Genomic DNA, 25586 nt, shown 5'->3' with positions numbered 1-25586 from the left:
AAGCCCAATATGACCCAATTGGGCTTAAGGTCCTAAATAACTTCTAACCCCCACTAATTTGACGTCGCGTCGTAATTATTTTTTTCCGGCCCATCCCACTAAATTTAATCTTCTATATTCTATCTCACCGCAGGCTATAACAATGACCCACTCATGCGTGTAAGCTGTTAACTCGTGCCAGCTTCGCACACAGAAAACCGCTAACCGGCATTTTGTCAAATTTTCGCATATGGGTCGCTTACCTAACGTGACTTATGAGTCGGAGTTAAGTTTCAGTAAGTTACGTACGGTTGAAATATAACCCGATGACCAATTTACATAAACGACCCTAGATTTAATATGAAATTTACAAAAATACCCTTAATAATAATTCAGGACTTTACACAATTGTAGAAGAACCACAAGTAGTTGTACAACAATCTCAAAGAGATAGGAGATCTACGATACCTAATGATTATGTGGTATATCTACAAGAATATGATTATGACATTGGAACTGAAAATGACCCGATTTCATTTGAACAAGCCATAGCAAGTATTGATTCTTCTAAATGGATTGATGCCATGAAGGAAGAGATGAGATCAATGGAACATAATAAAGTTTGGGATCTTGTTGAATTGCCTAAATGGTGCAAGAAAGTTGTCAGTAAGTGACTCTTTAAGATCAAGCGTGATAGTAAAGGCAATATCGATAAACATAAAGCCAGATTTGTTGCCAAAGGTTTCACTAAAAAAGAAGGTATTGATTACACCAAGACCTTCTCACCTATATCCAAGAATGACTAATTTAGAATCATCATGGCTTTGGTGGCTCATTTTGATTTAGAGTTACACTAAATGGATGTAAAAATGCTTTTCTGAATGGAAATTTAGATGAAGAAATTTGCATGGATCAACCAAAAGGCTTTGCAAACGAAGGAAAAGAATATCTGGTTTGCAAGCTTAAAAAATCAATATACATACTTAAACAAGCTTCCAGGCAATGGTATATTAATTTTCATAACACCACTACATCCTTCAATTTTAATGAAAACACTGTTGATAAGTGTAAATACCTGAAGGTCAGTGGGAGCAAGTTTATAATTCTGATTTTGTATGTTGATGATATCTTGATTGCCAACAATGATCTTGGTTTAGCATATATTAACAAAGTTCTAGAGAGATTTCATATGGAAAACTGTAAAGCTGGGGAGTCTCTAATTCAGAAGGGATCCAGGTTTAGCCTTATGCAGTGTCCAAAGAATGAATTGGAACGCAAACAAGTGGAAGCAATTCCATATGCTTCAGCTGCAGGAAGCTTAATGTATGCACTGCACTAGGCCAAACATGAGCTTTGTTGTTGGCATTCTAGGCAGATATCATAGTAATCCAGGGGAGGGACACTAGAAACTCGCAAAGAAAGTGATGAGGTACTTGAAGGGAAAAATTGATCATATACTCCCATTTAGGAAAATTGGTCATCTTGAGGTGATTAGTTACTCAAGACTCGAATTTTGATCCACTTTATTCAATTGGGGGCAATGTTTCGACCCCCACCTACGTGGCGAACGTCCATTGGTAGGAATCTCCACTTTATTCGTTTAATCGACAGGGCTAAAGCCCAATTCGCAATATCATGGATCAATGTACAGGCCCATTAACTTATGTGTCTAAGTCTGAACCTTAGCCACATGACTTGCCACTTATGTACATTAATTTATGTCTAGATTCGTTTTCTTATCAATGAGATAATTATCAATTAAGAGTTATGTTCAATTACGATTACTTGAGCTACAAAAAATCTCTACTCTACACATATAAATACCAAACTATTTTTCATTAAGAACTACGTTCTTGAGACTTGATCCCATCGATAATTTGGGTACATAGGCAACCACAAGGTACAGTCTCATCATTCCCCCGATCACCATCATTTTTTCAATTACTTTTCTACGTTCTTCGTCTCTTTTATCAACACTTAGTGTTTTGATCATATTTGGTCAAAATATAATTGGCGCCGTCTACGGTTCTTATGCAAAACCGACGATCACGTTCTACAAAAGTTATGACGAATACTCGACGAGCCTAAGTTCTCGATGCACTTACTGACGATCATCGCGAATATGCGGTTCCAGGTCAACCTGGCAGTATCGAACTACTCCCTCCTATTCCTTTTCAACATCCGATTGCATACGACCCAGCTACCGTTCCACCGATGCGCCAAATTATTCAGCACGAAGTTATTGCCTCTGACGATTCTTCGTCATCTGTTGCGGATAATGTCCGTCATATGTATCGAGGCATTCTTGTATTGAAAATATTACACTGGCCTTGTTTCATGCTGTCAGACGTCTTAAGCGTATTTCAAAGAAGGAATAGTCGAAGTTTATACTTGTCGAATATCCGCTGCGCAAGTTTTTTCGCAACGTCTACGGATCGAGTCGCAGAATGGAAAAGTTACCTTAGCGTTTACAATATTGTCTTTGACACTCATACAATTAAATAGAGACAAATTTTGGTTTCGCTAATGATTGATTTTCTTATTGATGATATTCCTATGTCGAAAGCATTACTCGATGAGGAAAATGTTGATCTCTAATTGTCATTACCTCCCGGGGGCGATGACTTGAAATATTTATCGGATATATCAGCTACTTGCTAGATTTACACCGATAGTTCGCATAATAAGTCTGCCTCCGGTCTTGTTTATGTCATCTTGAAGCTGAATGAAGACATAATTGAGAGGTCTCTATATTGGGGATTGGACGCGTCAAATAATATGGCCGAGTCCGAAACTGTCATTTGTGGTATACGCATAACTCTTCAGCTGGGGGCGACTAAGTTACGATTAATTATTCTAAATTAGTCACTAGCCACTTTGAATGATAATATGCGGCTCACAATGATAGAATGGGCGTTATTTGGACTTCGTTCAACGGATTGCATGAAATTTTATATCTATCAATATTGTACAGTATCCGTGTTACGATGTAAGGCATCCTGATTCTATCGCATACTTATCCGTGAAAAATCAAGTCGTCACTATAACGACAACACTGGATTAACCACTTATCTTTGCCGATGATTCCAACAAGCAGATCGATAATGTCTCGGTATCTACCGACGACGATCATGCAGCTGACGTGCTCAGGAATTCCCGAGGGCGAAGTCTCGCTCACATAACAATGACCCAATGGTATTGGTGGCCATACATACCAAAATATATTAACCGTTTGTCCGAGAAGTGTGTGCCTTGTCAAACACATGATATATGATATGGGTCAACTTCCCGCGACGAAGCGTCATCCAATCCATAAACCTTGGTCATTTGCGAAATGGGGCCTTGACATTGTTGGTTTATTTCCGACAGCCCCTGACAGTGTTCGTTTCTGGCTCGTCGCAACAAATTATTTTACTAAATGAGCGGACAAAATTAACAAGTTGAACGAAAAACCGGACAAAAATTTGTTAGTCTGTTTCCAGTTCAATTGTTTCTTTTCTGTTATTATCTTTGCACTTTTCAAGATTTGGTGATCAATACAGTCTTTCTTTCACTTCAGTTATAATGGTATAATTATGTTTCCATCGCAACATTATTATCGTTACGACAAAATCTGACGAAGTTACCGCGTTTAGCTTCGTCAGTCTAAGTTTGAACGCTTTTACGCTCGCTTAGTTCGTTACTATCGCTACGACATAATCTGATGAAGTTACCGCGTTTAGCTTCGTCAGTCTAAGTTGAACGCTGTTACGCTCACTTAGTTCTTTACTATCGCTACGACAAAATCTGACGAAATTACCACGTTTATTTTCGTTAGTCTAAGTTGAACGCTTTTACGCTCGCTTAGTCGTTATTATCGTTACGACAAAATCTGACAAAATTACCGCGTTTAGCTTCGTCAGTCTAAGTTTGAACGCTTTTATGCTCGCTTAGTTCGTTACTATCGCTACGATATAATCTGACGAAGTTACCGCGTTTAGCTTCGTCAGTCTAAGTTGAACGCTGTTACGCTCACTTAGTTCGTTACTATCGCTACGACAAAATCTGACGAAATTACCACGTTTAATTTCGTCAGTCTAAGTTGAACGCTTTTACGCTCGCTTAGTCGTTACTATCGCTCCGACAAAATCTGGCGAAATTACCACGTTTAATTTCGGCAGTCTAAGTTGAATGATTTTACGCTCGCTTAGTCGTTACTATCGCTATAACAAAATCTGGCGAAATTACCACATTTAATTTCGTCAGTCTAAGTTGAACGCTTTTACGCTCACTTAGTTCGTTACTATCGTTACGACAAAATCTGACGAAGTTACCGCGTTTAGCTTCGTCAGTCTAAGTTTGAACGCTTTTACGCTCGCTTAGTCGTTACTATCGCTACAACAAAATCTGGCGAAATTACCACATTTAATTTCGTCAGTCTAAGTTGAACGCTTTTACGCTCACTTAGTTCATTACTATCGCTACGACAAAATCTGACAAAATTACCACGTTTAATTTCGTCAGTCTAAGTTGAACACTTTACGCCGCTAGTTAGTTATTATTATCGTTACGACAAAATCTGACGAAGTTACCGCGTTTAGCTTCGTTAATCTAAGTTTGAACGCTTTTACGCTCGCTTAGTTCGTTACTATGGCTACGACAAAATCTGACGAACTTACCACATTTAATTTTGTCAGTCTAAATTGAACGATTTTACGCTCGTTTAGTCGGTTACTCGCGCTATGTCAACATCTGATGAAGTTATCCCATTTCGTTTCGTCAGTTCTGCGTCAGAGCATTTTTTCGCTTACTCTAATTTTACCAAGTTAAGTTACCATTGGGGGCGTTTTTCTCTACATGGGGGCGTCTCATTCTATTTCATTTCAATTATATAAATCAACAACACTGTTAGTTTTCCGCAGGTACGTTATCTGTCACAACAACAATATTCAATAGCAAACCCATACTTTGTTTTTATTTTCATCACAAGAATTTTTAGTTCTATGATATTATATTCACACAATCACATAATCTTTGGTTTGGGAAAAGCCAATGGTTCCTTATCAGCTTTTGCTTATACAACTCGTACAACTCTTTCCGTTTCAAGCGAAACTATATGCCAGCTTAATTTTTTTTTAAAGCCATTGTTCCAATCTTTTTTCTAAAATTTTTTCCGAGCAAACAATTTCAACAGCTTCATGTTGATTTTTCTGCGCGAATCTTCCGGGCGAATCTTTCCGAGTTAAACTTTCCGACAGCTCCATTATTTTTTCTAAGACATTGAGCCGATCTTTCTCAACGAAACTTTTTTCAGCTTCTTTCATTCTTCTACGACATTAATTGACACCTTGTTACGCAAAACTTTTCTCCGTCGACTCTTTCTGAATATATTTTGCTCGGACTACCGCCGTTTCTCCGTGCGGCAAAAAAATCGCATTACGTTCTTGAAAATTATCTTCACCTTATTTATTTTTTACAAAGCATTGAGATCATGCGGAGCGAAACTTTTCTTCGCGGTATTTTCGTGAATTTCTGTCTCTCGTCGTACTGCCGTTTCTACCTACGACGACAAAAATACAAATCTTTTCGTCAGTTTTTCAGACTTAACCAAAATTTTACGATAACTGATAAAACAATACTAACATATCTGTTTTCGACACCGCTTTGTCATATTTTCCGCACTTTTCTCTGTTTTTTTCGTCTTCTTCGACAGCCACATTTACGCTTTTATCGAAACTCAATAGTTTAAGCTTAATATCCTAGCCGATCCAATTTGAAGCTGCTTGATCCCGAGCTAGATTATGACGTGGCCTCATGTATTCGTTATATCTGTCACCTTCTTTCCATCTCACCAAGTCCCACGATCGTCAACGATCTTCTTCTTTCGATTATATTTTGCCCGTGATAGTAATGGTCGTTTCTACCGCAAAAAAAAATGGGGGTCGATTGCTCAAAAACCAGATTTATTAACTCCACAAGAGTGAACCGGGTCAGATCAAGGCAACACAGGTACGGTGTCCTTCCCTTCCTGGCGCTGCACCGTATCGTGTGTGATTGAAACAAGTTTTTGAGTGCTGGCGCCATCACCATCTTCTCCATCTTCTCCATCAGTATCGCCCTCACCATCTTCTCCAGCAGATCTATGGGAATCCCATTCACATGGATCACTTGAAGAAGATGGGCTACAACTCAGATATGAGATTCCACTTTGAAAAGATGATGCAGATGAGTAGATGTTAATAAAGTGCCAAATCTTTTACAAGGTCTACTTAAGTCGCTATAAATGTAGCGAACTCATGTGAGGTTTTTCCAAGTAAGAGTAACTTGGAGATAGAAAACCATATTTTTCCCTTGTTACATTTAAAATTTAAAAGTAAGAAAACTTTTGTGGCCAACTGCCCAAGTTTTGCCAAAGGTAACACCATACATATCAAAAGTTCAGAGAGTAAAAGAGAACACTGCTGATGTATCCCATGGTCAGTAACGTATGCTTTGATAAAATACTCCATATTATATGTTATGATTGAAGAATATCGTACTTATCTGATATGATTGTGCTCGTGCTTATACCCGAGAAGCATGCATGATTGGATTGTATTAAGAGTTATCTGCCTATCTTGTTGATACTTGAGAATTGAGATCAATTTCGAGTTCTTGTAGCCCAGTACTATGATGACCATACAAAGGATGGATAGCGACTGGGATATATACTATCGTATTTGATTTGATCCTAAAGGCATTAATGACAATGCTAGTTTTCTTTCTTCGATTTACGGTGGAGAGAACGTCAATGAACAAGGGATTTTCTTTGAAGCTTTGACTAGATACAGCTGTACTCAAACTCAAACACATTAAACATCACTGATGGTCCAAGGAGGGATACAGATTTGTGACTGACTTTCTCAAATCAGCCCAAAACGTGTTAGCAGATATAAAAGAGTCCAATTGGCGCAATATCAATAGATCAGAATGTTCTACTAACTTTTTTTCTTGTCGTTGTCTATGCATAAACGTCTCCACCGATTCGATCCATGATTTTCAATTCCTCATCGCATGCTGCCTTGCCATGCCATATCACTCACCCTTGTATATCTTTTTCTACTTTATTTTATTTTATTTATTTATTTTTTTCCGTATACTGTTTGGCATATGGAGCTTAGCCAGCACTTATATAATATTTCTTAGATCTGGTTTTCCATTGCTATTTGGATTATTATCTAATCCGAATTCTTATCTAATCCAAACTCATCCAAACTCTTGTCGACTCCAAATTCTTATCTCATCCGAATACTTTGAGTCCAATTCGTATTTAACTTCCTTTTATTACTATTATTACTAAACTGCCCCTACGTTTAATTTTCAACGGTATAATCCAAGTATCGCTATTCCGTTGGCACGCATCGTCGAATTCAAATTTCGTATTATTACGTGACATTATTTCTGTGCATTTTCGGCCATCTTTTATTTAACTACATTGTGTCCCGTATACTTTAATTTGACATTATTTCGTTCCCGATAATTCACGAATTTTTTTCGACAGTCAATTTTCCAATTATTTCTTTTTGCACGACACTTCGTTATACATTCCGCTCATTTTTCTTTCTTCTTTGCCATATAAACTTTGTTCGCATGCCAAAGAGGGGGCGGTGTTTCGACCCCCACCTACGTGGCGAACGTCCATTGGTAGGAATCTCCACTTTATTCGTTTAATCGACAGGGCTAAAGCCCAATTCACAATATCATGGATCAATGTACATGCCCATTAATTCATGTGTCTAAGGCTGAACCTTAGCCACATGACTTGCCACTTATGTACATTAATTTATGTCTAGATTCGTTTTCTTATCAATGAGATAATTATCAATTAAGAGGTATGTTCAATTACGATTACTTGAGCTACAAAAAATCTCTACTCTACACATACAAATACCAAACTATTTTTCATTCAGAACTACGTTCTTGAGACTTGATCCCATCGATAATTTGGGTACATAGGCAACCACAAGGTACAGTCTCATCATTCCCCCGATCACCATCATTTTTCCAATTACTTTTCTACGTTCTTCGTCTCTTTTATCAACACTTAGTGTTTTGATCATATTTGGTCGAAACATAATTACAGATGTCTTAATAGCTGAAAGTCCACATTTGGTTATGTGTTTATGTTGGTTGGAAGGGCTATTTCATGGAAAAGTGTGAAGCAGTCTATCATTATATTGTTGCGTCCACTATGGAGGCTGAGTTTGTGGCTTGCTTTAAGGCCACAGTTCATGGATTATGACTACGGAACTTTATCTCAGGGCTTAGAGTTGTTGACTATTTCTAGGCCGCTGAGAATTTACTATGATAACGCCGCAACATTCTTCTTCTCCAAGAATGACAACTACTCTAAGGGTGCTAAACACAGGGAGTTGAAGTTTATTTCTATTAAGGAAGAAGTACAAAAACAACGAGTGTCTATTTATCATATTATATTAGTACAAAACTTATGATTGTTGATCCACTAACAAAAGGACTTCCACCAAAGACATTTAAGGAGCATACTGTTAGTATGGGTCTTGGTTGAAACCCTTAATGTTATCTTGGGTATTTGGATTGAATTATGATATCTTTTAATAATATTAACACTCTTGAGATCTCAAATAATGTATGTGTTTATGTTATTTCCTGTTTCCATTACATACATTTATGATAAGGAATGGATTCAAATAGGATATTATGTGGACATAATGTAGGCATTACTATGGCTATATGCTTCTCATTTATGGTCATGTTAATCAAGTTGCTTATGTTGTGGTACATGTTAGACTATGTCGTTTCAATAACACACAACACAACCGCTATGACTCGCATAAGTAGGTTGTTTGATTATGATATTATGATAACCAAATTATGTGAGGCATGACTTGGATACATAACTTTTGAAAATGCGGTCGCATAAATGTTATTTTCTTGTCAACCCACATGAGTCAATTTACAACCGTCTTTATAAAAGAAATTACTGTTTAGTTTTATCATACATACCAACTGAGAGATTGTAAGAAACAATTATATTAATGGTCCATGTATTAATTAATGAACCATCAAATCAAATCAAATCATTCTCATAATGATAGTCCATAATAATAAAACTAAATGACGTTTTGATTTTAAATACATGGGTTAAGTATCGAATCATGTATCTACATGTTGTGCCCCTCGCTATTGGTTCGAGATTAACGTTTCTTCTCATTTATAGGATGATGAGAAACAGGAAAATAATTGTGAGAAATCTGTCCTCTCTCCTACTATTATTTAAGTTTAGAATCTCATTATTCTAAAGAGTTTATAACCATTTAGTACCACAAACTTTCGTTTTTTTTACTAAATGGTATCCAAACTTTGTTTCTCGCCTATTCGTACTACGAAGTTTCAATTTAGTACATCAGTTAATTTTCTATCCAATTCCGTCAAATTTCACTAACGGCGTTAGCACTATTCATATGAACAATGTTTTCACTATTCACGTGAACAAGGTTTTTCCAAAAATTTAAATTTTGAAAAAACACTATTCACATGAATAGTGTTTTCACTATTCACGTTGATTTTTTTTAAAGAATTTTTAATCAATCTTAAAAATTAATTATTTAATGAAAAATAATTAAAAAAACACTATTCATGTGAACAATGTTTTTATTGAACAGTGTGTGTGTGTGTTTTTTTTTTTTTTTTTTTTTTTGTAATAATCTTTAATCAATTTTAAAAATTAGATTATTACACACACACACACACAAAAGAGAGATTATCATAAAAACTTACATAGTATATATATATCTATCTATCTATATATATACATACAACATATTCTTAAAAAAAAATGTTCTTTAAAGAATTCTTTAAACAACATAGTGTTTTTTTTAATTATTTTTCATTAAAGAATTAATTTTTAAGATTAATTAAAAATTCTTTAAAAAAAAATCACGTGAATAGTGAAAACACTATTAATGTGAATAGTGTTTTTTGTTTTTTTTCAAAATTTGAATTTTTGAAAAAAACATTGTTAACGTGAATAGTGAAAACACTGTTTACGTGAATAGTGTTGTGTGAATAGATTAAAGATTATTACAAAAAAAAAAAAAAAAAGATTATCATAAAAACTTATATAGTATATATATATATATATATGTACAACATATTCTTTAAAAAAAAAAAAAAAACTGTTCTTTAAAGAATTCTTTAAACAACATAGTGTTTTTTTTAAAATTATTTTTCATTAAAGAATTAATTTTTAAGATTAATTAAAAATTCTTTAAAAAAAAATCACGTGAATAGTGAAAACACTGTTAATGTGAATAGTGTGTGTGTGTGTGTGTTTTTTTTTTCAAAATTTGAATTTTTGAAAAAAAACATTGTTCACGCGAATAGTGAAAACACTGTTAAAGTGAATAGTGTTGTGTGAATAGTGTTAACGTCGTTAGTGAAATTAGACGGAATTGGATGGAAAATTAACTGATGTACTAAATTGAAATAAATTGAAACTTCGTGGTACGAATAGGCGAGAAATAAAAGTTCAGATACCATTTAGTAAAAAAAATGAAAGTTCGTAGTACTAAATGGTTATTTTCTCTATTCTAAACAATACTTGAGTTTAACACGTGCGCTGAAAGTTAACTAATGGTTAAGGAAGAGAAACGGTTATTCTGAGAAAATCATTAAGTTATTATTGATTTTCTATTCCGCTTTATCGTATTCAATAATGATAAGTCATTTTATTGATTCATAGGTTCAATATATATATGAAATAACTTGTGATTTAGATCCTTAATGCACTAATAAAATAATGCTTACACACCCATATCACAGTGAAACCAGGCTAAGATGCAAAACATAGAAAAGCAAGATTCAAACACCTAGGGGCAACTTCATGGGATCGTATATGTTTTTGAACTAAACTAGTTAGGCAGCCAAGCTAGCCAAGAAACTCTAGTTACAAGTTGTAAGGGGCGACACTGTACTTATTTCAGGGACACTGGCTTTCCTAGAATTTGCTACATACCACCCCATCCATTTTCTTTTCTATATGCCGGATTCAGTGTGTTTTTAGTGATTTCTATATCAGAGAAACCAACACTTATATCTCTCTGTCTCTATTTTATTCACCGTCATTTGTTTTTCATTTTTTTTTTTTTAAAAAGTAAATGGCATCTACGATATATATATATATATATGGGAAAAAAAAAAAAAAAAAAATTAGAAATCCAATATATCAGTGATATCAATATCAATTTGAGTGTTCACTCACTAAAAGAAAAGAGTGGCAAATGTTTGGTTTGGCCGCTGGCTTAGCCAAATACTGCACCCTCTTATCTTCAATTATAATTCCAACACTCTCTTCGTTTCTCATTTCAACGGCTCTTCACAAACCATGCAAGATTAGACTCAAAAAACCATTTCAACTCTCAAATTACTAATGGAGGGAAGCCTACTCCCCAAGAAACCTGTCTTCACTGCTTTACCACCATCCTCAAATTCAAAACCACCACCTTTAAAAAACTTCAGTTCCACTACTCTTCCTTTACTTCCTCCATCATCATCACCACCTTCTCCTTCTTTCCCTTTTGAGTCTCTCCTTGAACAACTCCTCCACCTCTCTTCTTCTTCACCAAGAGTCTCAAATTTCCCTTCTTTAACTATATCCTCAACTGCCCAACCTCAAATAAAACCCATTATCAAAGCCCCGCAATTCGATTACAGTGGCGTTGCGTTCGGGGATGGCGAGTCGCTTGAGTTCCTATCTGCAAAGGGTAAGTCTTTGTTAAACTTGATTATTAATAACCCCATTAGTGAGTTGAAGAGTTTTTTTGATTCTGTTGAGTCTGAGTTGTGTGAAGTTGATGTAGTTAGTTTATTGAAAGGTTTGGAGATATCTGGTAATTGGAGTAAGGCTGTTTTGTTATTTCAATGGGTACATTCTAATTCGAATAGTGAAAATACAAGGAGGTTAAATGATCAGGTGATAGAAGTAATGATAAGGATTTTAGGTAGAGAGTCTCAGCATTCGATTGCGTGTAAGTTGTTTGATGCTGTCCCCGTTGAGGATTATTCGTTGGATGTTCGTTCGTTTACTAGTGTACTTCATGCTTATGCTCGGACGGGCAAGTATGAGAGGGCGATATCGCTTTTTGAAGCTATTAAGGCAAAGGGGCTTAAACCGACTTTGGTTACTTATAATGTCATGCTTGACGTGTATGGGAAAATGGGTCGGTCGTGGAATAAGATTTTGGAACTCTTGGATGAAATTAGGAATAATGGGCTTGAATTCGATGAGTTCACTTGTAGCACTGTTATATCGGCCTGTGGAAGAGAAGGGATGTTGGAGGAAGCATTGAAGTTCTTTGATGAGATGAAGTCACAAGGTTATGTGCCTGGAACTGTTACTTATAATGCCTTACTTCATGTATATGGGAAAGCTGGGATTTACACTGAGGCCTTGCACATTTTGGACGAAATGGAGAGAAACAAGTGTCCACCTGATGCGGTGACATTCAATGAGCTTGTTTCTGCATATGTAAAGGCAGGGTTTATTGAAGAAGGAGCAGCTGTCATTGATACCATGACTAGTAAAGGCATTACGCCAAATGCAATAACGTACACTACTGTGATAGATGCGTATGGGAAAGCTGGAAAGGAAGATAAGGCATTGAGTTTGTTTGGTCAGATGAAGGAATTAGGTTGCGTTCCTAATGTTTGTACATATAATGCTATTCTTGGGATGCTTGGAAAGAAATCGAGATCAGAAGAGATGATGAGTATACTGTGCAATATGAAGTCAAATGGATGTGTCCCAAACCGTATTACATGGAACACGATGCTTGCCATGTGTGGTAACAAGGGGGCACAGAAGTATGTGAACAGGGTTTTTAGAGAGATGAAGAATTGCGGGTTTGAGCCAGACCGTGATACATTCAATACTTTGATTAGTGCTTATGGTCGATGTGGCTCAGGGATTGACGCATTAAAAATGTATGATGAGATGATCAGAGTGGGATTTAGCCCTTCAGTTACTACTTACAATTCACTTCTGAATGCGCTGGCCCGCAGAGGTGATTGGAAAGCAGCAGAAGCTGTCATTTTGGACATGAAGAGCAAGGGCTTCAAGCCTAATGAAACATCACTGTCCTTGATGCTTCATTGTTATGCAAAGGGGGGGAATATTAGAGGGATAGAGGTGATTGAAGAAGAAATCTACAGTGGAGAGATCTTCCCAAGTTGGATGCTCTTGAGAACTCTCGTTCTTGCAAATTCCAAGTGCAGAGCACTGAGGGGCATGGAGAGAGCATTCAAAGAGTTGGGAAAGAAAGGATACAGACCTGACTTGGTCCTCTGCAATTCAATGCTTTCCATATTTGCAAAGAACAGGATGTATAACCAAGCACATGAAATGGTGCAGGTAATCCGTGAAAGTGGTTTGGAACCAGATCTTATTACCTACAACAGCTTGATGGACATGTATGCACGTGGCGGAGACTGTTGGAAAGCAGAAGAGATCCTCAAGGGGCTACAGAAAGCTAAATTGAAACCAGACCTTGTATCTTACAACACTGTGATCAAAGGGTTTTGCAGGCAAGGACTCATGCAGGAGGCTCTGAGAACAATGTCAGAGATGATAGCTATGGGAATCAGGCCTTGCATTTTTACGTACAATACTGTTGTTGCTGGATATGCTTGTAAGGGAATGTTTGTGGATGTGCATGATGTGATCAGTTATATGATGCAGCAGAAGTGCAGACCCAATGAGCTAACCTACAAGATTGTTGTTGATAGCTACTGTAAGGAACAAAAATACAAAGAAGCGATGGATTATGTATCAAAAATAAGGGAGACAGATCCATCTTTTGATGACCAGTCAGTAAGAAGGCTAGCTGCCGGTGTCAGGGAGAATATGGAGTCATAAGAAATAATGGATATATACGAATGTACAAGTTCATTGGTTAATTACTAAGGTACCTTGTTGCACATTGTAATTTTCCAATGGCAGAATTTTGAATTTGTAATTACAGGATAAGATTTGATGATTTTGGAGTTCTTGTTTGTATGATTAGTTGAGAGAATCTGATTATAAACAAAGTTGCATTCCTCATTTCTAGTAGTGATTTTGAAAGTCCATTGCCTTTCGTGACGTATAAACAGGAAGCTAATATTACTCTAGATACCAATCCAAGTTATTTTCCTTTTACTATATATAAAAAAAAAGAGTTGTTTTCCTTTTGTAGCACTTGTAAAATGAAAACAAATGACTGAAAAATGCCAATCCAAATAACTTTTTCTTTTGCTTCCCCAAGTACTAATTTGATGAACTGATGTATTGGCGGATTATGTCTATGATCGGTAGACAGCCTTTTTGAGCTACAACATCTGTATTAGATATTAATTTAATAGATTGATGTATTGGCGGATTATGTCTATGATCGGTAGACAACTTTTTTGAGCTACAACATAACACTACGTTATTCATTATTATTCTCTTCGATAATTGATAAGATTTTATGAATTAAGCAAAAAGTACAGCTTGGCCAATGAAAGGTGATACTATCAGTACCAGACTACCAGTAATCCAAGCCCACTTTGCTGCTTTGTGTCAGCAGTATTAGCTACTATATAGATGACTTCAGTACCTCCTTAGTAAATTGAGACGGCCTAAAGTGGCACAGCCGCACAGGTAATAGGACGTAATTACCAGTGAGGTTCCCCTATACAATTCCAACAATTAACCACATTGCGACAGTCACCCGCAAAGATCACATCCATCAGTGAGAATTGGGAGGGTGGTTTAACCTTTAACTGTCTATAACAGGGCTTCTGCTTCTTTCGTACTTTCAGCTCTGATTGTTTGTGTTGTTGTACCCATTCTCCTGAGTCATTGTAAATCCTGGTATAAGAATTCAATTTGATCCATCCGGGGGCGGTGGTGTGTCATTCTAGTCATTTTTGCTGAGAATTAGGTTATTCTTCTTTGAGCTTAAGACTATAATCTATATTTCCATCAGCTGAGTTTCAAGACCGACGACAGAGACAAGATCCAGCGGCCCATCCAATTGTCCAAGTATCCCTTGTGACTTGTAATATTTTCGAGTTGAGTACTTCAACACCATTACTAGCTGCCCTTAATTCTTTTTTCCACATTTCATTTTGCCTTCGCAAAAGTATATATATTTCTCTGGAAGAAAGTGGTAAAATACGGCAGACTTGCCAACATCGTTTCCTACTTACCCACTCCATACAGATCATGGGAAGCAGGAAAAATTGGCTATGGACTTCAATGAAAACAGTGCAGGAAATTAGGGAGTCTACTATCCCAGACTCGAGACCAAATTGTACAAGAATATAAACCTGTTAAGGCTGTTATGCAATACCATGACATGCTTGTACCTCTATATACTCTTGGAATAATAGAAAATCTGATTATAAACATAGTTGCATTCCTCATTTCCAGGAGAGTTCTAAAAGTTCATTACCATAGCTGCTTTAGGAAAAGCAAAGGAAAATACTCTCTTTGTTGTCCAAGGCGGTGCACAGGCAGCAGTTGAGAAACCTAACGCCTTGCCAAGATAGACTACTCTGAATGCCAATCTAAAAAAAATTGATTAAATGACCTAAAAAGAGAATCTGAAAGTTCATTACTTTAGCTGCTTTAAGGAAAACTATTATCTTTGTTCTCAAAGGTGGCGCCAAAGTGATCAAGGAAGTCAAAGGCGGGCCTAAGATTTAAGGCCAATCCAAATTGTTTTAAATGACTTGATAACCAATAGATTTGTAAGGTTCTTTTTGCTTCCCTTAGTATTTTTTGATGGATCTATATATTGACCAATTGCCCGATAATGTCCATGATTATATTGGTAAATCAACGCCTTTGTATAACACATTAGGTTATTAGTTAGGTCTTCAAACTAGAATCGACTTTTCCATCAATTAAACTGAATCTGATAGACCGCAAGTTGTAATAAGATTGACGTTCCCCAGTTGTGAAACTCTTGTCCCTTGACAAAAACTTACGCTGTAAAATTTATCCAGCAGTGTACTACTACCAGAGGCAATTCTCATCTCCCAGCACATTGTCAAATTGATTTTAGCTTCATCTTAACAAACCTATGAGAATCTGCTGAACCGCCAGCCCTTTTCTGGTGTTTCTCCTAAAGAGAAAGCATGCACTAGAACTGGCATTATTGCAGATATCTAGTCAAAACCATGGATAACACAGTAGGAATATATTTTGCGAAAACAGAACATCAGTATCTTACACTACCATTGTAACATTTTGTTCTTAACGACAATGAGATTTTGATTAGTAGCATTTTACTAGATTATCCCAAGCATCGTTGCCGACTTACTGAAGATCATCGGGAATGTAAAAAGACAGGCTATTTCAGACTTTTAAACCAAATTTTACAGTTGACTGTTATCTTTTTGGTCAATGAATATAAAAAGACGTCATTTCCCCTCAACTGAGTTTGGCCGTGATGGTTTCACTCAATACAAATAAAAAGGACTCTAATGCTTTTTTTTAGGTATAATTACATAAATATCCTGTGACTTTGGCAAAGACAAAATCCAAATTCAAATCATCTAGGACACATATTATGATGTTGTGAACTCTATCCGACGGCTACCACCAATCTTTATCAAATGACATCCACACCCTTAACATTATGAAATTACATAATTACTCTCACGACTGTTAAAAGCTATATGTATGCTAGAATAAAACCAACCATGAAAGGGCAATGAAGTACTTTTATGTGGTAGTAGTGTATGACTTAGAGAAGATAATGCTCCAGTGATGGTAATTATGTAATTTCATAATGTTAAGGGTGTGGATGTCATTTGATAAGGATTGGTGGTAGTCGTCGGATAGAGTTCACAAGATCATGACATGTGTCCTAGATTATTTGAATTCCAATTTTGTCTTTGCCAAAGTCACATGATATTTATGTAGTTATACCTAGAAAAAAGTATTAAAATCTTTTCATTTGTCTTGAGTAAAAACATCACGGTCAAACTTAGTTGACTTGGATGTGTTGTGGTCTTGGGGGTAAACCTCTAGATGAAAGGAAAAAGGGGGCGAGGGGGGTAAACCTCTAGATGAAAGAACTCGGGGCAGGGGGCCTAAGTTCTGGGGGAAATAAAACTAGAAAACTATCAAAAGGGGAAAGGCCAATGAAGTCTTTTTGAATGTATTGACAAAAAAAATAACAGTCGAGCATGGTTAATTTGGATGTGCTATTGCCTTTGGGTGGAGTAGGGGGAAGCTAATTGGCCTAAGTTCTGGAGGGAGGGGGTAAAGCTAGAAAACTGCAAATTTTATAAGAATAATTAGACATAGAAATACATCACGGATGTGCAAACAAGGCTCTATACTGTTGGAATAATAGAGAACCCGGCATGCATATTCTCTCATACACAATTTTCAGATTGCTCGGTAGCATATTATAGCGAACACAAGTGTTGAAATTAGAAAAGATTGCATTCCACAAAAGAGTAAGGGAGGGGTATCATAGGTTCTATAGTTGCCAACTAATTATCCCAAAAACAATGAAACCACAATCTATAATAATTGCCGTAGAACACCCAAGACCATGTCAAGATACCGCTCAATCCTTATATAGTTAATAATGGAACAACATTGTTTCCTTTTCAGGCCAAACGCCCCGCCACACTGTATGCAAGTCAGTTCCACACAAGCTTTCAGCCCTCAAAATAAATCTTAACCAGTTATTTAATCCTCTATCCCTTTCACCATAACCTAACAGAATAAATCTCCCATTTGGGGTGTGCGAGTTAGTGTGGGCGATTGGGTGAATCTAGACACTCAACTACGCACATTTCACCGAATAAACCTGGAGCCTACGCACAAAAAGTGCACTCCTGAGTCCTGACGAACTGATGCATGCATCCTTAAAAGCTTGTTAAGACAGAAATTTAAAACCTCTAAACCTATTCATTTCCTGAATCACACCAAACAGGATGAATAAACTGTTGTAAAGACATTTCAAATAGTAAAATCTTCCTTCCGTTGAATCACCCCAAACGGCCAAAAAGAAGAGCTGGAACCAATTCTATTTATACATTTCCTCTAAATCATGTTCTACCACTCAGATTCAGTCTTCCTTGATATCATCAAGGCTAATCAAAGAGTGAGACAAAAGTGATATGGATAACCAGTTAAATACAGTGTAAAAGACCTTAAGCTTCTGGTATAAAAATCTGGTAACCATGACGAGGGAGAACAAAAGAGAGGTATCAGACAGTTAACTGGTTCCAGTGCCAGAGAGAACTAAAAACATTTTGTGAGCATGTTGTGTATTCATCTGTATCTGTCAAACTAGGGGAACATCAGGTCTCAACCATGGGTTCTGGGCTGGATCCGTCTGCGACAGTTGTCGGAGTCTTGTTGTGATGCACCGAGTTAAATAAGGTGTCCTTGATAACCTGCATAAAACAATGAAAGAATGGTGAAAATACAGCTAACACATGGGTAAAAAATACACATGAACAAACATAGCCAATCACCTGAGACATGAGACCATGCACCTGCTCAACAGTAATTTTGGAGCTATCACGAGTGATCTTTGCGAGTTGAGAATCTTCCTGCACTCCATACAAATGGCATTCCCAGTAAACAATATTAGAAAATGCTAACTGATATCAATGACTGTAATGTGTATAAAGAATGATGTAAGGCTGCATAAAGAGTATAACATATTTCATTACGTGTTTAGATGATGCACTATAATAATATATTAGAGGAATAAGAAAAAGAATTTTGTGAGATAATGAAGAACAAGTTAGTTTATCTACAGAAAAACTATCAAAACTTTATTAGATTACTAGACTGTTTATTTGGAAGAATAAAACCTACATTAGACAATCATGAAAGATAAATCTGCTGCACTGTGTCTCATATGTCTCTTAATTTGGCTAATGGTAATGACAAAATTGTGCTAATAGATTTTAACCTCTTGGAGTCAATACACATTAGAACACTTCCTACGTGTTCCAAACTAAAGGTCTCTATCAAATACACTACCTACTTCGCCCTTGTTCTAACACCAGCAAAGGCCTGCCTATTAAGATGTTGATAGAGATTGTATTGTTGTTTCGATAAATAAAAAAGTAAAACAAGTGTTGTTCGATAAACATCCATAATGAATATCTCATTAGAAAAGTATGCTGGGTGAGGGACGAGGAAGGAACGTGTGCTACTTATTTACCATAGATAAGTATCATAGGTGTGCACCACGTGCCAAATGAAATCATGATGAAGGAATGCGGAAGGCAAAGGTATGGGCATACTGAAGGTGCTCAACATGTCAGGACTCAAGAGGCCTGCCATATTCAAAAAAGTACTTTGCAGGCAGTGACAGACCCAGAAATATTTCTAAGGCTATTCAACACTCACCCCGTAAAACAAATCAAAAGACCGACTTGAAGAAGAAAATTTCAGCATTTATCATTTTCAAAAGTCACAGTAAGTTCGAAATTCTAATAAAGTATTGAAGTTTTTTTTATATATGACAAAATGAATTAGAATATGTTAAAATTGTAGTATAAAGGTAGTCAGTTATAGCCAGAGAACACCATTAAGGCTTATACCTATCTTGATCTTCTTTTTGGATATATCGCATAATATATATGTAACTTTTTCTAATAATCTAGGGTATTCAACTGAATGCCCTCAAGGCTACCAGGGTACGTCCCAGTTTGCAGTTGCCAGTCTGCTTAGTCTATAAAGTTTGTGGGAGTTGTTAGCAGGTATAAACCGGCTAGTGCCAACTGTGCCATAACAAATCTTACCTATAAAAAAGTACTTGACCACAAGGTGTCATATTATCATTACAACTAACAAGAGATTCTAAGAAAAGTAAAAAATCACAGGAAGCTCAAAGCAAACCATGATTACGCAAAGCATATATTTCTTCATCTAGAGATTAGGGTTAGTTAGACTAAACCCTAATTTATTTATTTTTTTTTTTACGGATAAAACAATAGATTTTATTATAGAGCAGTCTGATGGAGGGGGTCACACTACAACCCATTTTACAAGCAAATCAACTCAAAATCATCCAGAAATCCCAATTCTAATAGCCTGTCGTCCTGAAATCGTTAATATTTCACTTATTTTTACGAGTTGACCCTTCTATCTTCTTCCCAAATCACTTTCCACCACCAACCCCCGACCCCCAAATTGATTCCACAAATATAATCACAGGTGCTAAAACCCAATTCACCTGTAAACAAAACCCAAATCCCAATAATATATCAAATTTTAGTAAACCCATAGATAATCTCAAATCCCAAATACTAAACTATCTAGTTAGTTCAAAACATTAGATTGAGTGGGTTTTGATTAAAATCTTCCGTTCCAAGAGAGCTCAGTTGTTCCTTAAAATCTTACCTCATGTGTGGTGTGACTTGAGCCTAAGACGTGGGCTTTGATTTTAGCAGGTAACGCGGGACCACACATAGGCCCTAATAGCCAAATACTGAAATACCCAGCTCTCTGACCATCTTAAACTTTGGACTCAAAAACCAATTTGAAATGAGTGGAGTAGCCCGGGGACCTCATACATTAAACGGATAGGCTTTAAACTCCCGGTGTGGGATTAATGTTCTAAAACAGTAATAAAAGACTTAAACAACTCCATTGTGACATCATGGCCCACTGGTCACTGTTTAAATTAATTAATTAATTATTTATTTATTTAAATATATATGTATAATTAATTGATAGAATAATTTAACTGGACAAGACTCTGTTGATATCAAAGTTGTTGGAATGCTTAAACAAAATGGAAAAATACCTCAAGACTTCTTCCCTCATTTAAACTTGATGATTTCCAACTTTTTTTTTTTTAAAATGGATTTTTATCAGCAAAACAATTTATTTTTTTATATTAATGGAGAGAAATAATACCGAGAAGAAGAAGAAGATGTCACTGGTCACAAGTTTAACTTTTTCTAATTACCGATTGTTTTTTAATTGGGCTTGTAATAATTGGGCCCAAAAAACAAACTGGACTTATAAACTGTCTAGACCCTAGGCCGATTAATCATCCGCCTAATGATTAACGGTCCACCCTTTATCAACAATAGGGTCTCAAGTCTCAAATTTTTTTTTTTTTTTAAACTTTCAACAGTAAAAAAATATTTTAAACAATTCCAATAATAATGAAGATGTAACTGGTCACAAGTTTAACTCTCATTACCCTTAATTGTGAATAATTAACTGGACACTCTGTCCACCGAACGAATGACAACTACCTCAATACTCTCAAGTCTCAATTTTTTTTTTTTTTTTTTTATCAGCAAAACAATATTTTATATTAATAATAATGAAGATGTAGTGTGAGAGGTTCACACTACTAGAATTACATATAAATGCTACCCCTCAACCACAGACCCCCATCTAAAAATGAGGTCTTCCAATTTGAAACCTCTAACACTAGGTAAGAAAGACACCCATGCCCACATAAGTGTTTTACATTTGACAATAAGATGTTGGACATCCCTAGACTCATCATCGAAAGTTCAACGATTGCGTTCCAATTTATACTCTCAAGTCTCAATTATCTTACTGTAATACATGTTTTCATAATAATATAGGTAAAATATCAATGAAAACCTCAGGCTCACATCCACTACACGGTACTTATTATCGTGTAATCAGTATATCAATGATTAACTGACCTCTTTCTTTCTTTGTGTGGGAAGAACCATGGGACCCAAGCGTGTGTGAAGATGATTCTCTGCTTGCTCCAGCTTTTCCGCTGCAAAAAGTAACAATCTCAATTAATCACAGATAAACAAAGAAGAAACCATGAATTTATACTTTTCATATATACTAAGGCTGTTCTTAGGATTGGCTCATAGTTAAAGTACTACATTATGTGTTTTTAGCCTGTGCTACACTTTTACACTGTCCACCATATGTGGAGATTCGCAGTCCTTTCTTTTATTCGTAAAAGTCATGCCATTTCATTAATGTCACAAATGGTATAAGTTTTCACAACTGGAGATTCACAGTCCTACCAAATAGTTAGCACAAACATGTCCATGGCAGCCTGTAGTAACCGCTTATTAAGACTGCAAACTTACATATATGATATACCCAGACTGACGTTCAAATTGCAAATTGTAGCATATGCTAGTCTCGAGAAAAAGAAGCTTAATGTATTAAGAAGTGCTCAAATGCAGCCTAAAAGTAACCACATGAATCAAGCACAGACCATAATAGTAAACCCATAAAAAAAGGACAGCCAAGACTCACCCAAGTCCGATATCTGCCCTGCAACATAATCCCTATTCGCCAGCAACGGAGATGAAGAGAGTGTATTCACCCAATACTTATTCCATAGCAAGTCCAAGAGGCGACAATCAAGAGATGACTTGAAATATGTGATATCCAATGAATAATACTGCAACAACATAAGCATTCACATAAAAAAACATCACCAGCATAGTAAATTTGCCTGGAAATCATTACAGAAAATAGTCCCATTACCCAGAAATAACTACAATGTTGTATCATTCATCTTAGATGCAAAGTCCACAAACAAAGTCTTGTGGTAACATACCCACAGCACTATACAAATACTAGCCTCTTACTACTCTATTACTATGACGTTCACAAAAAAAATCACAATAAAATTGGAAAAGGAGATAAAAAGGTACACCTGTTTGCAATGCACACCAAAGTCTTCAATCTTATTCAAAGGAATAGTCTGATACTCCGAAACAGGTTCATCTGGAGGCTTGTAACCTTCAGGATAAGTCCTAAAAGCACCAATTTCAACTTTCCCAGCAGAAACAGTCCTCGTTGGATCAATAACAACAGCTAAAAATGGTTCCTGAAATTGCTGATTAAGCATCTGAGTGGAAACATCAATACCAGATAACCAACACCCATATCCCGGATGCGAATGATACCAACCCACAACATTCTCTAGTCTCCCGGCCTGTTTATTAGTCTGTGAATAATCAACCATATACTCATAAGCATCAGCTTGAGCATTAACTCTAGTTTCAGTCCCTTCAACAGGTAAAGCAAAAGCATCCATAACAATAATAGCATCCCCATCCGTTTTCCCTTGCATTAAACCCATTATCTCAATATTCCCACCAGATCTCGCATGAACAACCATCTTTAACAAAGCAAGTGCCGATATTTTGACACGTTTGAAATAATGTGGGTCATTTGTCCACTGTTTTTCTTTCTGGAATTTAGTCTGGGCTGATTCATCGTAGTGGTATATTGAGTCGGTGTTTGATGATGGGGCGGGTTGTGATGAGTCCATGTTGATGTCTACTATTATGTTGTTTTCTAGTTCCCATGTTTTCTGTGCTATTGAGGATGATGATGATGATGTTATCTCCATTTTTGAGTAAAGCCCTAGGTTTTTTGTCACTTCATAAAGTGGAGAGGTATATATATCGATGGCTTTTATCAGATTTCGCACGACGATATTTTCTTTCAGCGTCGACATATTCATTTCATGTTTTACGATAAATTTGGATAAAATCAAACCGCTTGATTTTTACATCTTTCTCTACGAAATTTGTTCGTCTGACTTTTTGAAGCCCAAGTCCAATGGTTTAGGGGTGTTTGGCAACTAACAAAAAGCCATAAGTCATCAAACTCAAAAATCCTTATCTCATTTTTCACTTAATGTAAAGTATAAGTACGTTTGTCAAAAATACAATTTCTAAAGCAAAAATACAAAATTTAAAAGCCAAGAAGTTAAAAGTTTGTTTGGCATAAACAGTAAAAAAAAAATGCTTCCTAATTAGCAAATATTACAATACCCATATACAATACAAGACTCTTATATAGTCAAACTTCTTCCAAAGAAATTGCAAAAAATGATTTAGTGAATTAACACTACTCAAAGAGACAAAAGATCCAATTGATTTTTCAAGAGTGTAAACAAGCTATCCTCTTCTGAAAAATTAGTTACATCTTCTTTAGAAACAGTACCAGTAAGGTTACAAATTCTGGAATGAATAAGATCTCAAATGATCGTCAAGTCAATGTATACAACTTCAGTTGATGATACTAAGAAAAGGGCTTTCAACAATATGCACCTTCTTAGCTACTGATGTGGACAAGTATAATTCACTCCCTCCAAAATTTAGCTTGGCCTGAAAATTACTACCATGTAGGGGTGCAAGTGGATATCCAAATATTCGAATCCGATTCGAATTCGTATTCTAAAAATCGGATATTATCCGAAAATTTCGGATTCGATTCGATTCGGATTTTTTTTTTTTATGTCCGAACTGGTTTCGGATACGGATTCAGATACTGCCATATCCACATCCGATAATATCCGATCCGATTTAAAAAATTAATAGTTATTATATATAATTAATTAATTTATTTTTTATTGTATAAATATTATATAAAATCATAAACTAATAATATAAAACTATAATAACAAAATAATAATAATAAATGACAAATATATATATTTATACTAGTTTTTATAGTGGTAAAATGAATTATTCAAAGCAAATAAAATTTTAATTAATTTTAATTTTCGGATCGGATATTATCCGATATCCGTTTCGGATATCCGAAATCAGATTCGGATATCGGTATAAATTTTCGGATTGGATTCGGATACAGACATATCCACATCCGAACCTATCCGTTTGCACCCCTACTACCATGTGATATCTGCTTCACAAATTTAGTGAAGTGGGTCTAGTTATCACGTTCAAATAGAGTCTTCCCCATTATCACAAAGTTGAAGGAGAATTTTCACTTGATTACCGAGCCTTGCTGTAGAATTTTCACCATCAAGAGGTAGATCAGATCATAGTACAAAATATCAGGATATGATATCGACCTCTGATTTATGGATATGTATCGTGGATATATCCCCTGTGTGGGGATATATTACATTGGGACATCTGCAAATATTGTGGATATATCAAGATATATCGACAAATATCGACAAACTATGTGTGGGTATTTATGACTGCAAATATCATAGATATATTGCGATATATCGACAAATATCGATAAATATCCACAAATCAACTATATTTTCTTTGAATGTGGTCATTGTAAAGGTTGAATTTGATCAGTCCTTACAAGTGTGAATAATGGGGAAGATTGTGATGGGTAGAGTTTTGACTGAGCTCGCTTTGGGACGAGCTGCCTACGTATCAAGTTTTTGTGATGAACTTGAATAAAGTCAGACGAAGTTTCTCTCCTTTGTTTTATAGGTAAGTACCCAATGCTTCCCCCCTTTCCTCCGTCAGCTCAGGTCCCTGTTTTGATGAGAATAAATGAGCTTTTAGACAGTGTATTCATGAGCGCGACTGATGCTACGACTTTAACTAACACAGCTACGTTGAGTGTTACTGCCCGTTGCGTACATGTGCCAGGTTGTCACCTCGTTCTAGATGAGGTGTTATGTTGTAACGATCTGTTATGAGTCCTGGAGGTTGTCACCTCGTTCTGGACGAGGTGTTATGTTGTAACGATCTTCCATGAGTTTTCCTGATTTGTGTTGGACACGTGCATAATATATATAACTATATTATTCCCTCACAGTCGTATTTTTAATATAAATTACTCTCTAATG

At 36.1% G+C, this 25586-nt stretch overlaps 2 protein-coding genes across 2 annotated transcripts; one reads left to right on the top strand and one right to left on the bottom strand.

The window, feature by feature from the left end:
- The first annotated feature begins 11225 nt into the window (after positions 1 to 11225).
- On the top strand, positions 11226 to 14077 carry LOC147509718 (Tetratricopeptide repeat (TPR)-like superfamily protein). The gene has a single exon (XM_086601948.1). It carries the CDS (start codon positions 11408 to 11410, stop codon positions 13889 to 13891), a length of 2484 nt encoding a protein of 827 aa, XP_086458074.1. The 5' UTR covers positions 11226 to 11407; the 3' UTR covers positions 13892 to 14077.
- Positions 14078 to 17988: 3911 nt separating this feature from the next.
- On the bottom strand, positions 17989 to 23427 carry LOC147509717 (COP9 signalosome complex subunit 5b-like). The gene is made up of 5 exons (XM_086601946.1): positions 22668 to 23427; positions 22262 to 22409; positions 21682 to 21761; positions 18505 to 18582; positions 17989 to 18423 (listed from the first exon to the last, which is right to left on the bottom strand). The coding sequence occupies exons 1-5, from the start codon at positions 23367 to 23369 to the stop codon at positions 18328 to 18330; spliced, it is 1104 nt and encodes a 367-aa protein (XP_086458072.1). The 5' UTR covers positions 23370 to 23427; the 3' UTR covers positions 17989 to 18327.
- Positions 23428 to 25586: the final 2159 nt, after the last annotated feature.

The sequence above is a fragment of the Coptis chinensis genome, chromosome 3, assembly GCF_015680905.1.
Source record: "Coptis chinensis isolate HL-2020 chromosome 3, ASM1568090v1, whole genome shotgun sequence".
NCBI lineage: Eukaryota > Viridiplantae > Streptophyta > Magnoliopsida > Ranunculales > Ranunculaceae > Coptis > Coptis chinensis.
The sequence above is the reverse complement of the archived record's forward strand: the minus strand, read 5'-3'. Positions and strand labels throughout refer to the sequence as shown.

Bases quoted from the DNA above. Each gene is read 5' to 3' on its own strand.
- LOC147509718 (XM_086601948.1), top strand. From the start codon at position 11,408: ATGGAGGGAAGCCTACTCCCCAAGAAACCTGTCTTCACTGCTTTACCA.
- LOC147509717 (XM_086601946.1), bottom strand. From the start codon at position 23,369: ATGGAGATAACATCATCATCATCATCCTCAATAGCACAGAAAACATGG. The intron at 21,762-22,261 runs GTGAGTCTTGGC...TACTTTTTGCAG, and splicing joins AGGGCAGATATCGGACTTGG to CGGAAAAGCTGGAGCAAGCA. The intron at 18,583-21,681 runs GTCAGTTAATCA...TATGGAGTGCAG, and splicing joins CCACACAAAGAAAGAAAGAG to GAAGATTCTCAACTCGCAAA.